Below are 19,394 nucleotides of genomic sequence, written 5' to 3' on the forward strand. Positions count from 1 at the left end.
CTTGCCGACTGGCCGTCCGTTCAGCTTGTCGAGGCAGGGTTCGAGCGATGAAGAAGTTCGAGCGAGATTGGCGAGATGCGGATTGGCGGGACGGACTGATCCGGCGAGAGATCAAGCGCACAGATCTATCTCAGCAGCAAGCGAGCCAGCAGACGAGAGCAAGCGAAGTTGTATCGGGCTGACTTCCCGCAACCTGGCCGGGACGAAGAGAAGACAGCCAAAGGTGGGTGAAATGCAATGCTTGCGAGTGATATAGCAACAAGAGGATACGCTCGAGCGCCTTGCGACTTTCTACATAAGAACGGCGGAGTCTCCCTCCTCGTCCAGCTCGTTCTGGAGGTTGGCGATCTCGTCGAGGATGACCCGCAGCGACTTGCCGCCCTTCACGAGCCACTGGTCAATCGGGCCGTCTTCGCAGAGCGCCCTCTGCACATCGAGGTCGCTCGAGAGGCCTGTCAAAGCGATGATTTTGCAGCGGCGCCAGTGTCGTTCCGCTTCGAGCCGTCGGATCTCGTGCGAGGCCGCGATACCGTCAAGTCGAGGCATCTGGACGTCGGCGAGGAAGAGCGTGAAGGAGCCGTCGCCGGCGGCGAACAATTCGACGGCTTCCTGACCATCCTGGGCAGCGGCGAAAGGGATATTCTGGGTATGTGGTATCAGCGAGATGCTTGTTGCAAGAGGAACAGCGCGAATGCACCTTCCCGTTCAGCAACTTGACGAGGATGTTGCGGCCGATCGGGTTGTCCTCTGCGACGAGAACCTTGACCTGCCGCCCTCTACCCTGCTTGGCTGTGCTGGGCTGCATCTCGCCTACAGGCTGCAAGCCCGGCACAGGGGTAGACTCAAACGACAGACCGGCTGTCGCGCTCGACAGACTCAGCTTGGCGGCATCGCCGACGAGGTCTTCGGGACCCTCTTTCGCGCCGAGAGGCGGTGGCGGAGCAGAATCGGTAGGCAGAGGGTAGGGGAAAGTGGCGGCTGTAGCGGCAACTGCCGCGTCAAAGTCGACCGTGGCGAGCGCGGGCGTTGCTGGAAGTGGCGACAGCGACAGCGCAGTCCCGTCGAGCGGCAGCGAAAGGGAAGCGGCGCGTGACCGGGTCGTCGAGCGGGACGCAAGGAGACTCGAGGGACCATGTTGGAGGACGTGGCGAAGCTCGGCAGAGATATTGCGGGTGCGTAGTCGAGGAAGGGATGAGTCGGTAGGAGGCGAGTTCGGGGTAGGGACGAAATCGAGCGGAATGGTAATGCGCATCAAGGTGCCGACGCCGAGCTGCGAAGAGACGTCGAGCTTCCCGCCCATCCGCTTCAAGATTGTGTCGACGACTGCGAGGCGGACGAGGGTCAGCTGTGCGAGCCAACCTCCGAACATGGAGCGACGTACTGGATAATCCGAGTCCAGCGCCGGTGCTGTCAGGAGAATCGTCAGCACGGCGAGAGCACTGGACTGGAGACGCAGACGCACACGAAAGGGTCGGCCTGTCGGAAGGGCAGAAGGTACGAGGCGTTTCGCACGAAGTCGTCCGACATGCCGATACCGGTGTCGCGCACTTCAAGCAGAACGAGGCGATGTTCCGTCCGATCACCGTCGTCCGAAGCGGTCGAGGAAGGAGAGGGAACGGTGCCGAGGTCTTGCAGGACGATCCTGACTTCACCCTTCCGGGTGAACTTGAGAGCGTTCCCGACAATGTTGAAGAGCACGCTGCTCGGAGAAGTCGGGTCAGCGAGACGATGCGCCGCAGAGGCGTGCTGGACTCACCGCTTGAGGCCGCCCACGTCGACCAGGGCCCGCCAGCCACTGCTCCGCTCCTTCACTTCGAGCAGCAAGTCCACCTGACCCTTCTCAGCCGACTTCCCATCCGGCTCACCCTTTGCCAGATCCTCGCTCACGAGATCGACCCGCTGCTTCCTGACCCACGTACTCTTGGCCACGCCCTCGACCAAGGCCGCCAAGTCCGTCTGTACGAGTGCTGGCCGGTGCATCTCTGCAATGTCGCGCGGAGAGGCGACGGCTGCTGCGTGATCCAGCTTGGAGAAGTCGAGGACGTCGTTGAGGACGTCTGAGAGCGATTCGAGGCAGACGTCGGCAGCGTCGAGGAGAGGGGCGAGTTTGCGGAGCTCGAGCGGTGACGCGAACTGCTCGTGAGGGCCATCAGATGAGAAGCGTTCAAACGAAAGGGATGCAACGCACCTCGCGCATGAGCTCGAGCTGCGAGTTGCAGCCGTGCAGCGGGGTTCGCAACTCGTGGCTGACTTGCGAGACGAAGTGCAGCTTGGCTTTGTCCGCTTCGAGCGCTCGCTGCCGCAAGAGTGAGCCGACGACAATGGCGCCCACTGATGCGGCGAACTGGCGATCGGTCGGTTCCTGCGCATGTGCACGAGGTAAGGCGCATCCGGCATGAGGAGGAAAGCGGAGACACGCACAAAGGAGAACCACTTCTCGCCGCTCGTTACAATCAGGAGGATGACTGGGCTGCCGTCCGAGTCGAAGACGGGAACGACGAACGACGCGCCCGCGGACGCCCCAGGGATAACGCCCAGTCGAATAAACGCTTCGGCATCGATGCCGGACGCTTCGGGCGAATCAGTCGCTTCCTGAAAGTCCCGAAGTGTCAGACGAGGGAGCGGAAGTAAGCCAGAGGCTTGGAAACGCACCTCGTAGTAAGCCTCCAATGTCTCCTCCACCGCCTGCAACAACTTCTCCTCCATCTCGCGCGAGCCGAGCGCCTCGGTCCAGTTAACGTCGCCGTTATAGCCCATCAGCGCAACACTGCCTCTAGTCTGGCTCTTCGATCCCTCGGTCTGTCCGCCCATCTGCGGAGGCGGTTGAAGCGGGAGTGAGGTTGGCTGGCCGTCGACAGGGAGAGGCGGGCTAGAGGCCGGACTGGCAGGGACTGAGACGAAGTGTTGCTGGCCACTCCGCTCTTTCGGGTGGTGAAGAGGGCGAGGACTAGCTGAAGAAGGCCGGAAGGAGCGAAGGTCGAGGATGGCGGAGGATTCGGCATGCGTGAGCGTACGGAGTTGGCGCGCTGCGACGGCGAAAAGCGATTCGGCGGGAGAGTCGCTGGTGGAGTCGGCGGGAGTAGTTGAAGGAGATGCTGTTTCGGATGAACTGCTGGGGCGAGGTCGACTGCGCCGAGATACCCTATTGCCCTTCGAGGCGGCATCATGCGACGACGGGAGCGACGAGTCCGGCTGGCAAGGCAAGACGAGTGCCTCGCGCAAGAACCGCCCGACGAAAGCCGTCTGTTCCGCCTCGACCTCCCTCCTCCGCTGCTCAAACCCAAGCTGAAACTCGCGACTGATCATCTCTGCAAAGTCGGTCAAGACCTGGCGTTCTTCGGTCGAGAACGTCTCGGCTGCCCGAGGTGTTGGGTCGATGAGGCAGAGCGCGCCGGACGCGAGAGTCGGCGGTAGACCCTGGTCTCGCTTCGAAGACGAGACGGGGAGGTGTACGTTCGCCGCAGCGTAGAACGAGAGACCTCCGCCATTCTTGACATTGTAAGGGTTGCCTTTGAAGCGCCAGTCTTGGTCGGCGTCAGGGACGATGAAGACTGCATGCGGGTCGCGGTACGAGGCGAGCATAGCGTGGGTGCAGAAAGCTGGCGGGAGCTCGAGAGGACGAGGAGGAGAGTCGAAAGCGGGTTCTTCGGGTCCGAAGCCTCGCTCGGCGCCGAGAACCTGGTAGTCGTCGAAGGTCCTGCGAATCCTCGGTCGTCAGCACGAGTAGAACAACAACGTCAAAGTGTCACAGCTTGATACGCACAAGCTGATCACGACGGACGAGGTCTTGAAGTACGCCTTTGCCAGGCCGCAGATCCGGTCGATTGCTTTCCGCCGCGACGGTTGGTCGAGGCCGTACTTGTGCGCAAGTCGCAAACGCTCCTCCTCGTACGGGCCAGGCGGAGCAGGGAAGTGTCCCTTCTGGCGGTAGAACTCGAGCAGGGTTTCGGCGGTGACGGAGTTGAGGGAGGGGAGGGACGAGGTGGATGTGATTGAGGCGGTGGATGTGGCAGACGGTTGCTGGACAAGTGACGGTCGACGCGAGGATGTCGAGGCTACTCCGCCGCCGTCTAGGCTACCCCGTCCCTCGAGTATGGCGCGAATGGCGGGCGGAGGAGCGGGCGTCTCGTCGCTTGGTCCGGCTCGTCCAACGCGATACCTCGACAGCCACTCTGCGAACGATTCTTCCTCCGCTTCGCCAGCTGTGAAATCCTTGGCGACCCCATCGACGACCGCCGCCGATCCTTTCGCCTCTGTTCGCTGCGTCTGTGAGCCGTTCTGTACAGTCCCAACGGCGTTTCCTGCATCGTGCGGAGGTTGCACACCGTCCGAGGCATGCGCGGCGCCGTTCGCGGGCGTCGTAGGTCCTGCCGGTGCCGTCCTCGCGCCGTCAGACTCGTCTCGAGACGCCCTCCTCGACGCGGGAGCCGAGTACCGCTCGTCGGCCTGTGCACCAAGCGCGACCGAGACCTGCATGTCGTGTATGATGCAGGGAGCGTCGGTGTGCGGGCGCAGCGAGTCGTGCGATGCGGTGGGGGAGGAGGACGAGGAGGCAAGGGCGGACGAGGGTTCGGTGACGAAGCGATGAAGCTGAGACATCACGCATCACGTGCAGTGAATTTACCCAGTCTGAATCGAAAGAAGCGGAAAGTGACCAGGACGGGAGGACGAGCGCATCACACTGACACTGTCTGCTGTCGACGAGAGGGAGACACCACTGGATCGTGAACCGCCAGTAAAGCCGCCAGCACCGCCGTCCCCGCCCGCTCATTTGTTTGTCGCGCGTCTCAGGTCGCGACGCCTTCGTCCTCCGCCTCGCTCGCGTCCTCTCCTCACTCCCACACGTCGCTTCACTCGCTCAACAGGTCCGCACAGGATGCAGACTGTCCGATTGGTGCCAGGGAACGAGTCACCCGCCGCAACGAAGGCCCTCGACGCGCTCGCCCTCGCCGTCGCCAAGGGGAAGAGGACGGTCTTGCTCGTCGGCGCAGGGATCAGTACGAATGCTGGCATTCCCGTGCGTGCACTCCAGCGTCGCTACAAGGTCATAGCTGACGCGACCGCGCACTGCAGGACTTTCGCTCGTCTGGAACTGGCCTCTACTCGTCCGGGTCCTCCTCCTCGCCGTCACCTCTCCCTCCGACTACGCTGAAAGGCCCCGACCTCTTCTCCGCTTCCGTCTACTCTTCGCCTGACACGACGTCTGAACACCTTCGCTTCATCGCCCACTTCAAGCGGTCACTCGACGACATCGAGCAGAGGTGCTCCTCCTCCTCCTCCGCCGCGTCCACTTCCTCTCCGTCCGGCACGGCATCTACTCGCCCCGCAACCGCAACGCACGACTTCATGCGCCTCCTCAAGAAGCGCGGCAAACTCCAACGCGTCTACACGCAAAACATCGACGGGCTCGAAGGAGTCGGGACGGGGCTCGTCCCCGTCGCGCTCGAGGGTATCACGCCCTCCGCGTCTCTGCCCGAAGGGAAGGGTAAAGGGAAGCCCAAGATTGAGGGAGACTATGTCCAGCTGCATGGGAGCGTTCATGCGGTCCGGTGCACGAGTTGCGCGTTCGTGAGGAGGTGGACAGAGGAGGACGTCAAGGCTTTTGAGGCGGGACATGTCGGCGCTTGTCCCGAGTGCGAAGGGAAAGGTGCGTTCACCGCCGCCCTTCTTCCGCCTGACTTCGAAACTGACGGTCACACGCACCTCACCCAGCCGCCCTCCGTTCCGCCCGAGGCCAACGCACCCTAACCTCCCTTTCGCGCGCCTACCTCCGGCCCTCAATCGTGCTCTACTCCGAGCCTCCGCCCCTCTCCTCCTCACTCACGATCGGCTCGCTCTCCCTCTCCGACCTCTCTTCCTCCCCCGGTCCAGACGTGATGCTCGTAATGGGCACGTCTTTGCGCATTCCGGGGTTCAAGAAACTCGTGAAGGAGTTCTCGAAGAGTGTTGGGAGTAGAGGGGGTGTGAGGGTGTTGGTTAATCGGGAGGAGATTGGTGGGCGGAGCGAGTGGAAGGGCGTGTTTGATTACGAGAGTGCGCTCTTTCTCTCTAACCCGTCCAAGACTCGTCACTGACGGAAGGTGTGTACGTGTAGTCATAGCCGACACAGACTCGTTCGTCACGCGGCTCATCGAAGGTTGGAAGCGTCTCCGGCCGCACGACTGGACTGGTCGACAGACGACGCTGGGCGAAGTATTTGGTCCGGCTGCGAATGTGAAGAAGGGTGTTTTGACCGGTACGTCCCCTCTCGCCTTTCCCACCGCTCTGAGGGGGACTGACGGGGTTCGTGTGATGCGCAGAATCGGTCAAGAAACGCCAACCTCTTGCTCCTCTCGCACTCAACTCGCTCCCCACTCTCCCCTCCGCTCTTCCTACTATCCCTCCCTCCACCACCGCGCTCGTTCAGACGCCACGCAAACGCTCCCTCGGCACTTCCTCACTCCCAACTCCCTCTCCGACTCCGACAAAACGCCCTCGCACCTCTTCTCCTTCCAGCTCGACGTCTCAGCCGACGAAGAGTTTGTCAAGAACGCCATCGAGCAGCTCGCTCCCCCGCACGCCCTCCAGCTCGAAGCGTACGACTCGTACTTCCCTCCGCGCTGCCTCCGCCTCCTCCGCTCCGGGCCTTCAACTTGCTACGCCTCCTGCGTCGACAAGGAAGACGGAGTGCGTTTCTCAAGTCGCTGGGGAGGAAAGCGCGAAGGAGAGTCGGACGAGGGAGCTCGTCGATGCGAGCGAGTCAGAGGAGGAAGAATCAGAGGCGGAGATCTCGCTCATCTCGACTTCGCCCACGAAGAGGAGAAGAACCACAGCGGAGAGGTACGCGACGCCGCCTACTACGCCTTTACGGGCGAAGGTGGAGCGGAAGAAGGCGGTGATTATCTCGCCTGAGCTCTGAAGGGTTGTAGACATGTGAAACGCTTAGTGTAAGCTCGTGCTAGAGCGTGTTGATATTAAAGGCTGTTGCGTAACGTGGGTTCGAGCGCGAAGAGGGAAGGAGAGGTAGGAGAGTGAGGAACTGCGAAGGTCCCGCAAAAGGTTCCTTCCGCCTCGCTGCGCTGACGCACACCGACCTCGCACAAGACAGTATATACTGCACGTCAACAACACTCACAACCCAGCCCTATCTACACTCCCCCCCTGCCGCTCTCACCGCCCCAACTCGCCCCTCAACTTCCTCGAATCCTCCGCCTCCCCGCTCTCTCCCTCCTTCGCCTGCACCACCTCCTCCCACCCCCCCTTCCCCTCTTCGCGCTGCACCAACCCCTCAAACAACCTCTCCCGCCTCTCATCACCCTTGAACCGAGCCCACCACCCCGCAAACCCACCTTCCATTACTCGGACGTCGATATGAGCAGGGAGGGAAGGGGAGCGGGAGAGGAGTTGGGCGGCGTAGGGACCACGGGTTTGCGAGCGCATGCAGTGGAGGATTAGGAGGTGGAGGGAGGGGCGCGGGAGGATGTGTGTGCGGATTAGGCGGGTGCTGCACAGACGACATTAGTGGGAGGTGAGTGTGAGAGTTTCTGGAGCTTGGTCGGGACGAAAGAGACGGAGGAGAAGAGGAAACGCACAGGGACTGCTCGTCGCGGAACTCGCGAGTCGTGATGTTCACTGCGCCGGGCAAGTTCCCGCCAGGAAAGTCGGTCGAGCGGACGTCTGTGATCGCCACAATCCGCTCTTCAGCTCTGTCCTCCTCGTTCTAAGCGAGTAAAGAGGGGAGCGCGGAGGGACTGGGTGCGCACCGATGATGAGGAAGTCGTCTCTCTTCGGCTCGGCGAGTATGAGTTCCGCCACCTCGTCTGGCGAGATGTACTTGACTCGCTCGTTCCCTGAGTGCGTCCGTGGCATGCTTGAGTGCGAGTTGGTCGAGTGATGACGGGTGAGGAGCTGGTGGAGTGGGGAGAGGATGGATCGGAGTCGGGTCAAGGCGAGCGGTGCCAGTGTGGGCTGCAGAGTGTTGTTGTATGAATGGCACTGATTACAACTGAATACAAGCGTGTGTTGAGCGAGAGCGAGTGAAGGTGATGAGGATGCGAGGCGGTGCATCGAGCGAGCTTGCTCCCCTCGCTCGTCCTCATCCTCTCACTCTCACTCGCGCTTACTCTCGAGCTGTTCAAGCTCACTAACAAGGCTAACACGGTCCACAATGACCGACGAGCTCGTCCTCAACTTCTCCCCTCCCTCGGCCTCACCATCCTCAGCTCCCACTCGCTCAACCAGCTCAGGCGGACGCAAAGGCGGGCGATGGACCGACCGCGCAAAGGAGCGGAAGAGGAGTCAGATTGAGGCGCGGAAGGCGAGTCGCGGGACTGGGACGCGCGAGGGCGGGGGACTGGGACAGGGCGTGAAGCGGAGTAGAGAGGACGAGGGCGCAGACGATGCAGCGGGCGCAAAGAGGGAGCGTACGGCGGGAGGAGGAGGAGGAGGAGCACATGTATCACAGGGAGGGAAGCGCCGACTCGACATGGCTGTCGGACCGTCGGGCAAGAAGCAGTACATCTCGTCGCTCTTCACCGCCGAAGGACTCCCTACCGCCGCCGACTCTTCCACTTCCTCTTCCGCACCTATCCTCCCTTCCAAACCATCCAACGCGCCTCTCACGTCCGTACCCTCGACCGCAACGGACGCCTTGGAAAGCGGAGGCGAAGCAGAGGAGGGACCCGACCCAGCGCCGGAACTCTCGAAACTCGGATTGATGCGCGAACTCGTCACCGGACTCGCTGGGAAACTGGGCATTACCGGTCCGACAGCCTGTCAAGCCGGTGCGATCCCTCGACTCGTCCCTCCCTCCTCCGCCTTCGCATCGACGGGTAAGGGTAAAGGGCGCGCGTCGGGGGCGGATTTCGCGCATGATGCGATCCTCCGCGCGCAGACGGGGTCCGGAAAGACCCTTACGTTCCTCCTCCCGATGCTTCAGGACCTCCTCACCCTCCCTCCCTCCTCGCTTTCCACGCCTCCTCCCTCCTCCGCCAAGACCGGTCCTGACCGCTCAATCGGGACCCTTGCGCTCATCCTCGCTCCAACACGCGAACTCGCCTCCCAAATCCACACGGTCCTCTCCTCCCTCCTCTCCTCCCTCCCTTCCTCTTCCCCGAACCCCAACAAGCCCTTTACGATCTCCCCTCGCGCTCTCACCGCCGGCTTACTCGTAGGCGGCGCGAACCGCACGCACGAGAAGCGGCGCCTGCGAAAAGGGTGTCCGATCGTGGTTGCTACGCCAGGTCGGCTGCTCGACCACTTGAAGACGACCGAGGCGTTCCGGCTGGCGGGTGAGGCGCCTAAGCTGAAAGATGGCGCGCCGAAAGGAAGGCCGGGCAACCCTAATACTGTCGCTCTCGGGACCCGCGGAGGAGGATCAGGGGGCGAAGGGAAGGTTGGGTTGAGGTGGTTGATTGTGGACGAATGCGATCGGTTGATGGACCTCGGTTTCGAGGAACAGATGAAGGGGATCTTGGAGGAACTTGCGCGGCGCTCTTCCCCGTCGGCCCCGACGAATGGAGCGGCGGGCTCGTTGAGACGGAGGACGATCCTTTGTTCGGCGACTGCGAGCGAGGGAGTTGATCGGCTTGCTGGGATGGCTATCTCGGACCGGGCTGCGGACGAGGGCGGGAAGGGGATGGTTGTGGTTGGAGCGAGGGAGGACGTGAGGGTCAAGGAACCGGAGCGGAGGGACTTGACGCAGGGTGCGAAGAGGGGTGCGGAGGCAGTCGAGGACGAGGACCGCGCGGAGGACGACGAGGACGAGCGCGAGGAAGAGCAAGACGAGGACGCCAAGGCCGAATCAGCGGCCCTCGCCCTTCCCTCCGGCTTCACCCCGCCCTCGCAACTCCAACACAACTACATTGTGGTCCCGCCCAAGTTGCGGTTCGTCACCCTCGTCGCACTCCTACGCAAGTTGCTCGTCAAAGCTTCCTCGGCGAACGGCGGGCGGGGGATGAAGGTCCTGGTGTTCATGAGTTGTACGGACGCGGTGGACTTTTGGTGGAAGGCTCTGGGAAAGATGAAGATGGGTACTTCGTCGACGGACGATGCAGACGACGAGGAGGAAGAGGAAGAGGAGGACGAGAAGGCGGAGTCGGCTCGTCTCGTCTCGCTCCACCCTCTCCTTCCCAGCACGCCCATCTACCGCCTGCACGGCTCGCTCCCTCTCCAAACTCGTCTCTCGTCCCTCTCGGCCTTCTCGAGTCCGTACACCGTCGAGGACGGCAAGCGCAAGGGATCGCAGACGGACGCAGGGGTGTTGTTGTGCACGAGTGTCGCGGCGCGTGGGTTGGACGTCAAAAATGTTGGGTGTGTCGTGCAGGTTGATGCGCCGACCGAGGTGCGTCCCACAACCTCCCTTTCTCGCATCTAGCTGAGCTGACTTCGGGTCTGCAGGGCGGCGTGACGGAGTACGTCCACCGAGTGGGTCGGACAGCCCGCGCCGGCGCACAAGGCACAGCCTACTCGTTCATCCTCCCTTCCGAGTCGGCCTACACCTCCTTCCTCGAAGACGGGATCAACTCGTCTTCCGCTTCTGCGAAGGGCAAGAAGGTCCGGATGCGCGAGGTGGGCGTCGAGCAGGTGTTGAGGGAGGGGTATGGAGGGGAGGGGAGGGAGTACGAGACGAGGGCCACGGATGTGCAGATGGGCTTTGAGCGCTGGGTTAACGCGTCTGAAGAGGTGTGTCCGGGCGTTTCACCGTCTCCTCGATTGGTCGTCTTACTGACTCTCTTACCGCTCGCAGACCGCCTCGCTCGCTCGAAAAGCCTTCCAAGCGCACATCCGAGCCTACGCGACCCACCCCTCCTCCGAGAAGCACATCTTCAACACCAAAGCCCTGCACCTCGGCCACCTCGCCAAATCGTTCGGTATGCGCGAAGCACCCGGGTCGCACACCGGCTCGTCGAGCAAGAAGGGCGGGTCGAACAAGAAGGCGCGGGTGTCGGTTGGCGGTGCGAGGGCGAGGGCGAGGGACGACGAGGGCGGGTTCGAGGTTGGACCGAGGAAGAGGAAGGCGATGGATGCGGAGCAGAGGATGAAGAAGCTCATGCGTGGACCGCAGGCGCTGGGGGCGTCCGAGTTCCATATCGCCGGGAACGATGTGCTCGAGAGCGTGGTCAGGCGGAAGTAGGGCGTCCGGTCCTGTAGTTCGCCCTGCATGTTTAGCACAACTGAGCATTCTACTAGTGCTATCAGGGGCTCGGAGAGAGACTGCCGCCATGTCGACGTCTCGCTCGCTCGCAAATCGCTCTTCGCTCTTCCTCCTCCCGCTCACTCGCACCTCGCACACCGCTCGTGCAGGCTTGCGCGCTTGCTCAGACTGCTGCTACACCTGTATTGAGAGCTCGTAGAACCGCCACTAGCCTCGCGATCGCTTCCCTCGACAGTCGCCCGCTTCATCTCCTTCTGCTCGCCGGATCCGCCTACTCGGTGAGCACGCATCCAGACCGCTTGCTGAGTGTTGACCAGGCAAAATGACGCGTATCTTGAAGCCTGTCGCAGTCGCCTCCCTGTTGCGCCTCGCTCGTCTCGCGCTCGACCTTCACTTCTCCTCGAACCCCTCTGCGCTCGACACATTCACGATCGTACTTCCGTCCGCCATGTCGCCCAACTTCTCGGACTCTCAGCCGACTTTCACGCCTCGCGCTTGCCTCGACAGCCTGCCGACCGAAGTCAAGTCGCGCATCGCCGAGTTGTGCTGGCTTCAGGACGAGTGGTGGCGTGAGTACGACAAGCATATCCGGACGCAGTTCGCCAGCGCGGGTGCTCCTGAAGTGGCGAGATTTCGCCAACTGCACGAAGTGGAGGGCAAGCGGTATGGACGCAGCTTGATGTTGCTCGCGAGGACTTCTAGGGCTTGGGCGGAACTGACGGCGCCGTTGCGCTTTCGTGTGAGTCTCACCGGTCATTACCCGTCTTCCGACGGCCACTTACACACATCATAAGGGCAGGTTGTGAAGGTCTCGAAGGCGAATCGGCCGGTCTTCCGTCAGCTCATCGTGAGGCGACATGCTCAACACTGCCATGAGTTGCACTTCGACGAGGTCGATGTCGAAAAATTCGTCGTGTTCCTCGCCTTCCTACCAGCATTCATCGCCGTCAAGAAGCTCGTCATCGACAATAAGCTGAGCGCCGAGTTCTGCGGTAAGGTGCTCGAGCCGTGGTGTCACTATCTCGACGACGCCGCGGTGCTTTCTCGCTCGGACATCGCCCACCTCATCAAGCGCGTCGAGTCATTGACGTACAGCGTGCCATGGCACAGGTTGCCCCCGACGTTGAAGGCCGCAGAGACCCTCACCTCCTTCTCCTTCCGCATCGAGGACGCCACGAATGCTGTGACCACCCTTACGACCATTCTCTCGGCTGCACCTGGTCTCCATTCTCTCTCTGTCGACGCCACCGACTGCCAAGTCGATTTCAGCGGTCTTCCCTCGTCATCACGATCCACCTGGCCTACCTTGACATCCCTCGCCTTGAAAGCCGAACGCATAGATCCCTCGTTCAGCGCTTTCCTCTCACACCATCAAGCCTCCCTCCGTCATTTGCGCCTCGAATGGACCGAAGGACCGTCCGAGTCCGACGATGGCACCTTCGCCTTTCTTCCTCCCGCAACGTTCCCTGCACTCGACACGCTCGACATCATCGAATGCGGCATCTCGCCTCTCGTCCCTCTCCTGACCTCCATCAAGCCTGCGAGTCTACCAAACCTGCGGAACCTCACCGTTGTCCCTGCCTTCGGCGAAGATGACGAGTTTGGCTTCGGCGACAGCGGGATGGACGTTTGCCTCGATTCGATCGCCCTTCAATACCAGCCGCGACTGTTGTTCGTGCGATACTACGAGTCGGAACGTTGCCTGTGGCCGCATTGCGCGTTCGTCGCCAGCAATATCCCTTCCGATCACAACATCCGCCTCGATATGACTCCCGTTTCACCGTACCCCCGACCTGTCTTTTACGTCCCGGATGATTCTGCCGAACTCGAGGACCTCGACTTGTTCGAGCGGTCGATCTCGAACACCATGGACTTCCTCGTCTCGTGGCATGCGCGCGTCAAGCAGTCGAAGGACACGTACCAATACGGTCATCTGGCATCCGCTCTCAAATTGATTGAGCTTGAGCGAGTGGCGCAGACGGCTTAAGGTGCGTTGACCTGTCATCGGCATCTCTCCAGCCTGGCTGATTCCGTTGCTCTCCCCAGACCCAGTCGCTGCGGGTACGGTCGTCTTCCTCGTGAGTCCAGAAAACGACATCGTGACAGAATAGCGCTGACTTGCCTGAAGCGGCCTCGACGTAGGTATGCAACCCTACCTCTTCCTTATCTCCCGCTCCGCCGCCAACTTTCTCCAGCAAGTCGACCCTCTTTCAGCCCAAGTTACAGATGAATGCTACAGATTGCGTCACCTGCGGCGCGCTGGCTCTTGCCGAAGACTTTCGTCAGGAAGGGCGAGGAGAGCAGAGGAGCGACTTGCTTTACAACGCTCGCGCGGCCGGCGAAGCCAGTTGCTGTAGCTGTTGCTTGCGAGAGCTACGTGCAAGATAACTACGCCTCCACGCTAGCCTGACAGCCGCCAGCAGCTTTCGCTTGCTCGCCTCTCCTTCGCGCGAAACGCTCTCGCTCCTCCCGTTCACTCGCACCTCGCACACCGCTCGTGCAGGCTTGCGCGCTTGCTCAGACTGCTGCTACACCTGTTTTGAGAGCTCGTAGAACCGCCACTAGCTTCGCGATCGCTTCCCTCGACGCTCGCCCGCTTCATCTCCTTCTGCTCGCCGGATCCGCCCACTCGGTGAGCACGCCCCAGAGCGGTTCAGTGAGTACGCAGGATGCATACTGACGGTTACATCGTGCCCTGTCGCAGACATCTCCCCCTCGCGCCTCCTCTTCCCGCCCGCGACCGTTCCCTCCCCTCGAACCCTCTCTTCGTCTCCCCCTCTCAGCCCGCTCCTTCGTCCGTCATGTCGCCCGACTCCCCGGACTCTCAGCCGATTCTCACGCCTCGCGTCTGCCTCAACAGCCTTCCGAACGAAGTCAAGTCGCGCATCGCCGAGTTGTGCTGGCTTCAGGACGAGTGGTGGCGTGAGTACTCCGCGTACGTGGAAAAGCAACTTGATGGGACAGGTTATACCGAGCTGGAGCGGTTCGCTCGCGAAACGCGTGAAGAAGGAGACCGGTTTGGGGCTAGCCTGGGATCGCTCGCGCTCGTCTCGCAGGCTTGGGCTGAACTGACAGCTCCGTTCCGCTTCCTAGTGCGTCTGAACTTGTGCCTGTCATGAACAACCTCGTTGATCGTCTTCCCTGCAGGTTGTCAGAGTCGCCAAGTCGAACCGGCCGATCTTTCGCCAACGCATCGCCTGGCGGCACCTCCATCACGTGCGCGAGCTACACCTCGACGACTCCGACATGGCCAACTTTCACCAATTCCTCGGCTATCTTCCTGCCTTCCCCAATGTGAAGAAAGTGGTCATCAAGAACCCAACGATCGCCGAGTTTTGTCGACGCAGTCTCTTCCCGTCGCACTGGGGACTTGCCGACGAAGAATTGCTCGCCCGCATCGACCTGAGGCATTTGTTCGAGCGGATTGAATCGCTTGCGTACACGATCGAGCCAAAACATCCCACGCACGTCCTCAGCGCTACGGCTCTGAACCTCACCTCCTTCGCGTTGCGCTTCGCGGACGCCACGAATGGGACGGCTATCCTATCTACCGTCCTCAGTACCGCGCCACATCTCAGTTGTCTGGCCATCGACGCTCACGGTCTCGACTTGGACTTCGCTGCGCTCCGCCCAGCAGCAGGAACTAGCTGGCCGACTTTGACGTCCTTGTCTCTTGAGGCCGAGCGGTTCAACCCATCTCTCGAGGCGTTCATTTTGCATCTGACAGCGTCTCTGCGCCATCTCCGCCTCGAATGGACCGAAGAACCGGCGGGATCGGACGACACAAACTTCGCCTTTCCGGTCTCTCCCGCTTTTCCTGCATTGCGGGTTCTCGAACTCGTCGAATGCGGGACATTGCCTTTACTGCCGATCATCGGATCGGTCAAGCCGAGCAGCCTACCGTCGCTGGGCGAGCTTACGGTCGTACCGCATTTCGACGACGAAGAAGACGCCGGATTTGCCCATAGCGGAATCAGCACAGCCCTATGCGCCTTACTTAAGCGCTTTGGCTCACAGGGGCCAACTCTGCGATACTATCAGTCCCGCGAACCGCTGTCGCCGTGGTGCATGGTGACCGCCCGAGACGACTTTCGCGAGTACGACGACCGTCTCACCATGCGCCCGACCACTCCGTTCCCGCATTTTGCCTACTACTGGCCACAATACACCCGGGATTGCAATGATTGCACCCTTTTTGGGGAGCCCATTGCCAAGACCATGGACTTTCTCGCGTCGTGGGTGCAGCGCGTCGAATCATGCGACTCGCCGGAGGAGTACGCCCACCTTGCCTCTGCACTGAGGTTTGTCGAGCTCGAGCGAGTTGCGCAAACATCGTAGGTAGGCGGATGTAAGTCGGGACACTTCCGTTCTGCCCATCGCTCCTTCTAAACAGCCAGATTCCCCGCAGACTCGTAACGCTTCTTCTGTCCTAAGTCTACACCGTCTTCTCGCGCTCTCTCGAGCATCGCCACTTGACACCGTCCACGACTCTTCGACCCTTCGGCCCTCTTTCCGTCCTCCTTCCGCTTGTCCGCCCTCCATCGCCTGCGTACTTTCGCCCTCCTGCCCGCATACATGCACGTGGTATCGAACATGATCGAGGACCTTGGGCGGCGAGGGACCTCTCGTGCGAGAAGCTTTCGCGGGAGGAAGTCGGACTCGCAGTCTTTCGTGGCAGCACGCTTAATGTTGGCTTCTTCGGGAAAGGACGGCACTACAGCGTCACTCTGCCACGACTCGCTGCTCTCGTAACCGAAAAGACTCACTCGCAAGCGAAAGTCGCCCGCCTTGTCCTCGACGAAGGCCTCTCACTCCTCCTTCTGCTTCACACTCTCGCACCCAGCTGAAGGGTCGGCGCTTGGTCTTCAGCTGCTTATCTACCTTGTCCCAGCGCACCATCCGAGCTTTCACCTATTCCCATCCTCCGTTCTCCCTCCCCCTCCACCTCGGCAGACCTCCGACCTACCCGCCTCAGGCGACTCTCGTGAACACCAGACAGCTCGCTGGGAGACGTCATAGCGAGTGTATTTGACCATGCGGCAGTGGACGACCCTCCTGGCGCTCGCCACCTCCGCCCTGCTTTCATCAGCTGCCCCGATCTCGACTGTGGGAGACTCGCTCACGGAGGAGACGTGGGACACGAACGTCGGCAAGGGCACTTGGTGAGCCCCATTCAGTCTGTCCGGCGCGCAGAGCGCATCTCGATGCCGGCAGACGCGGTCCTGGACCGCTCGCGCCTCCTTCTCGGAAGACCAAACGGAAGCTGACCTGCTTTCTGTCCGTTCATAGGCTCGTTGAGCATTACTCGTGCGTTTTCAAGCGCTGGCGATTCTTCAGGATGATGAAGCTGACCTCGCCGTCCCCCTTGCAGCCCCTACTGCTCGCACTGCAAGGCATTCGCGCCGAAATGGCAGGAGCGTGCGTCTCAGTAGCGCGCTGACCTGTATGCGACGTGCCCACTGACCTTGAGCTGCACTTGCAGTCGTCGACACCTTCGGAGACGCCGCCGCCTCGCACGACTTCCACTTCGCCCAAGTCGACTGCGCCGCTAACGGCGACCTCTGCCACTCGCACGACGTCAAGTATTACCCGTCGATCTACCTGTACGAAGGCGGAACGTTCAAGCAGGAATACGAGGGTCGGCGGACGCTGGAAGAGCTAGCCAAGTTCGTCGAGGAGCATTACCCGGTCAAGGCGGAGAAGCTGGCGAAAGAGAAGGAGGAGCAGGAGCAGAGTGCGAAAGAAGGAACGGTCGAGGAGAAGTGGGACAAGGAGGAGGCGGAACTCGATGCGCAGGTCGGAATGGGCGAGCGGAAGAAGCCTTTGTCGGGCGAGCGGCGAGTCGCGGGCGCAGGAAAGGCGCGTCTGCCGACTGAGGAAGAGGAACAGAAGGCTGGCGGTCGGCCACCTCTCCCCGTGATGCGGATTGCTGGCGATACAAAGGAGCAGGAGGAGGCCGAGGACTTGACGACGCAGGCTGAAGACCTCAAGCCTTTGCTCGAGGAGGCCGAGGCAGACGAGGCTGAGTACCGACCACCTCTGCTCGTCACCTCCGACGATCCCGCCGACGCCGTCCCGACCCCTACCACCTCGACCCAAACTCCGCCCGCCTCGACCACGACAGCCGCCAAGTTCTCTCCTCCCGCCTTCGTTGCTCAGCGTCCCGCCTCGCCCGAGTCCAAGCGGAGCTACGACTGGCCGGCGATCGACGGCACGGTTCTTACGCTCAAGGCGGACGAGGTCGGCTTCCTGAAGGAGCCTGACGCGCCGCCCGCTTTCGTCAAGTTCTACGCGCCGTGGTGCAGTCACTGCAAGCAGATTGCGCCGAGTACGTTGCCGTGTCGCGCGGGAGTCGGCAAATGGCCCAGAACTGACGATTGTACCGCGCAGAGTGGAAAGACCTCGCCGCCGCCGTCGCACCCTCAGGTATCCGCATCTACGAGATGGACTGCGACGCAAACGAGAACAAGAAGGCGTGCCGGAAGGAGGGCGTCAAGGCATACCCGACTCTGCAATTGTGCGTTCCGCAGGTTCAAGACCGTCTTGCCCTGCTCAGCTGACCTGCATACCCTCTCGCAGCTACAACAAAGGTGCTTCGGTCGAGTACATGGGCAAGCGTTCCGTCGACGCCTTCCGCGACTTTGCGCTCAAGGCGATGTCTGCGTGAGTTTCGGCTCGCTGCCTGGGAAGGCGAACAAGTCTGACGCTTCTCTTGCAGGACGAGCATCAAGCCTATCGCGAACGAGTACGAGCTGCGGCGTGCTGCGAAGGAGGACGAAGTTTTCGTGCTGTTCTTGCACGCCTCCGACACGAAGAAGGATGACATGGTGCGCTTGCTTGACCCGCCCGTCTTCGCTGTAGTTTGCTGATCCTTCCGTCTCCAGGACGTCGCGCTCGGTGCCGCCAAGTCACTCATGGGCACTTCGCCTGTCTACAGCTCGACATCGCCCGACCTCTTCTCCCTCTACTCCGTCCCGCACGACCAGCCGACCTTCATCTCCTTCAAGGACCACTCGACCGAACCCTACGACACCTTCTCGCTTCCTCTCTCGACTCCATCGCGCCCCCTACCCATCCGCAAGCGCCTCGACATGACGCGCTTCTGGCTTCGAGCGGCCAAACTTCCGACCGTCTCGGAGCTCAACGCCGCGACATTCAATGACCTCCTCCCAACCGATGGCAACCCACCGCTCGTCGCGCTCGCCGTTCTCAGCAAGAAAGGCCTCGGCGACGATTTTGACGCGACACTCCGGTCATTCGAGCGAGTCGCGAAAGGCTGGGCGGAACGTAGGCGGAGTTTGTCGGCGGAAAAGAAAGGGAGGGATGTCTTGTGGGCTTGGGTGGATGGGGACAAGTGGGCTGGATGGGTGAGGAGCATGTATGATGTCAAGATGGGTGCGAAGGATGGACCGAGGCTAGTCGTGACCGATCCCAAGGTGCGTCCGACAGTCATCCCGTTGCCCATGCTCTCCTTTGAGCCCTGTACTGACTTTGCAACCGTGGCTCATGCAGGCGCTCAACTACTGGTCGACTACGCTCGCCGGCGAGCCGCTCGGCGTCGATAGCTCGGCGGTGTACGAGCTGATCGAGCGCGGCATCTACACGGGTCGCGCCAAGGCAAACTCGTCTCGCCAGTTCCTCGAGCGCTTCGCTTTCGTGCGTTAGCTTCTTCCCTCTCACCCGAAAGCCTCGCTGATTCTGCGCCCCGCAGTCGACCGTCGACCGTTTCACCTCGTTCTACAACTGGTCGACTTCGCATCCTCTTCTCGCCCTCCTCGCCGTCGCCGCATCATTTGTCGTCATCTGGCAGCTGCTCAAGAAGGCGATCACGCCGCCGCCCGTCCCTTCGGTCCCAGGACCCGCGAGGGGATGGAGCGCGAACGGGCCGAAGAGGGAGTGAAGGCGGGACCTTCTGGGTCACCCTTTGCCCTCGCAGATACAGACACTGCATACTCAGCATGTAACCGTGATGCCTTTGGACCGTTCTCACCAGATTCTCACGGACTTCCTCGCGACGATCCCTTGCCGAGGTCTTTGCTCGTCTCCGGCTACCTCGTCTACGCTGCTGCAAGAGAAAGATTGTCAGGCGATCCCTTTTGTAAATAACGGGCTCGACAAGCCGGGTTTTTGGAGACGACCTTGGACTTTCCTGCTCGAGGACAGCTCTCGCGAGGTTGGCACGCCGCTGTCTCCGCCCACCGCTCTCGCTGGACTGGCTGCACATGCTGAACCGCTCTACAGACTGATCACACTCGCTTGA

General features: G+C 61.5%; 6 protein-coding genes across 6 annotated transcripts; 4 read left to right on the forward strand and 2 right to left on the reverse strand.

Moving 5' to 3' along the window:
* Positions 1–291: 291 nt before the first annotated feature.
* Positions 292–4,599, reverse strand: RHTO_00896 (sensor histidine kinase/response regulator; the record flags this gene model as incomplete). Its single annotated transcript, XM_016414580.1, has 9 exons — positions 292–642; positions 698–1,323; positions 1,382–1,407; positions 1,463–1,699; positions 1,757–2,133; positions 2,189–2,362; positions 2,422–2,592; positions 2,653–3,697; positions 3,764–4,599. The coding sequence occupies 9 exons, from the start codon at positions 4,597–4,599 to the stop codon at positions 292–294; spliced, it is 3,843 nt and encodes a 1,280-aa protein (XP_016273261.1).
* Positions 4,600–4,876: 277 nt separating this feature from the next.
* Positions 4,877–6,898, forward strand: RHTO_00897 (hst3 protein; the record flags this gene model as incomplete). Its single annotated transcript, XM_016414581.1, has 5 exons — positions 4,877–5,017; positions 5,074–5,647; positions 5,713–6,033; positions 6,095–6,235; positions 6,300–6,898. The coding sequence occupies 5 exons, from the start codon at positions 4,877–4,879 to the stop codon at positions 6,896–6,898; spliced, it is 1,776 nt and encodes a 591-aa protein (XP_016273262.1).
* Positions 6,899–7,149: 251 nt separating this feature from the next.
* Positions 7,150–7,848, reverse strand: RHTO_00898 (dual specificity phosphatase ibp1; the record flags this gene model as incomplete). Its single annotated transcript, XM_016414582.1, has 3 exons — positions 7,150–7,483; positions 7,572–7,656; positions 7,743–7,848. The coding sequence occupies 3 exons, from the start codon at positions 7,846–7,848 to the stop codon at positions 7,150–7,152; spliced, it is 525 nt and encodes a 174-aa protein (XP_016273263.1).
* A 298-nt stretch (positions 7,849–8,146) lies between these two features.
* On the forward strand, positions 8,147–11,113 carry RHTO_00899 (ATP-dependent rna helicase dbp7; the record flags this gene model as incomplete). The annotated part of the gene is made up of 3 exons (XM_016414583.1): positions 8,147–10,321; positions 10,378–10,662; positions 10,727–11,113. 3 exons carry the CDS (start codon positions 8,147–8,149, stop codon positions 11,111–11,113), a joined length of 2,847 nt encoding a protein of 948 aa, XP_016273264.1.
* A 469-nt stretch (positions 11,114–11,582) lies between these two features.
* On the forward strand, positions 11,583–15,472 carry RHTO_00900 (uncharacterized protein; the record flags this gene model as incomplete). The annotated part of the gene is made up of 8 exons (XM_016414584.1): positions 11,583–11,873; positions 11,934–13,062; positions 13,113–13,122; positions 13,181–13,212; positions 13,277–13,378; positions 13,700–13,766; positions 13,839–14,226; positions 14,282–15,472. The coding sequence occupies 8 exons, from the start codon at positions 11,583–11,585 to the stop codon at positions 15,470–15,472; spliced, it is 3,210 nt and encodes a 1,069-aa protein (XP_016273265.1).
* A 696-nt stretch (positions 15,473–16,168) lies between these two features.
* RHTO_00901 (protein disulfide-isomerase) lies at positions 16,169–19,034 on the forward strand (the record flags this gene model as incomplete). Its single annotated transcript, XM_016414585.1, has 10 exons — positions 16,169–16,296; positions 16,424–16,441; positions 16,506–16,552; positions 16,617–17,462; positions 17,525–17,651; positions 17,714–17,797; positions 17,853–17,961; positions 18,019–18,570; positions 18,647–18,790; positions 18,846–19,034. The coding sequence occupies 10 exons, from the start codon at positions 16,169–16,171 to the stop codon at positions 19,032–19,034; spliced, it is 2,244 nt and encodes a 747-aa protein (XP_016273266.1).
* Between the last annotated feature and the right edge of the window lie 360 nt (positions 19,035–19,394).

This window comes from Rhodotorula toruloides (genome assembly GCF_000320785.1).
Source record: "Rhodotorula toruloides NP11 unplaced genomic scaffold Scaffold11, whole genome shotgun sequence".
In the NCBI taxonomy this organism is placed as follows: domain Eukaryota; kingdom Fungi; phylum Basidiomycota; class Microbotryomycetes; order Sporidiobolales; family Sporidiobolaceae; genus Rhodotorula; species Rhodotorula toruloides.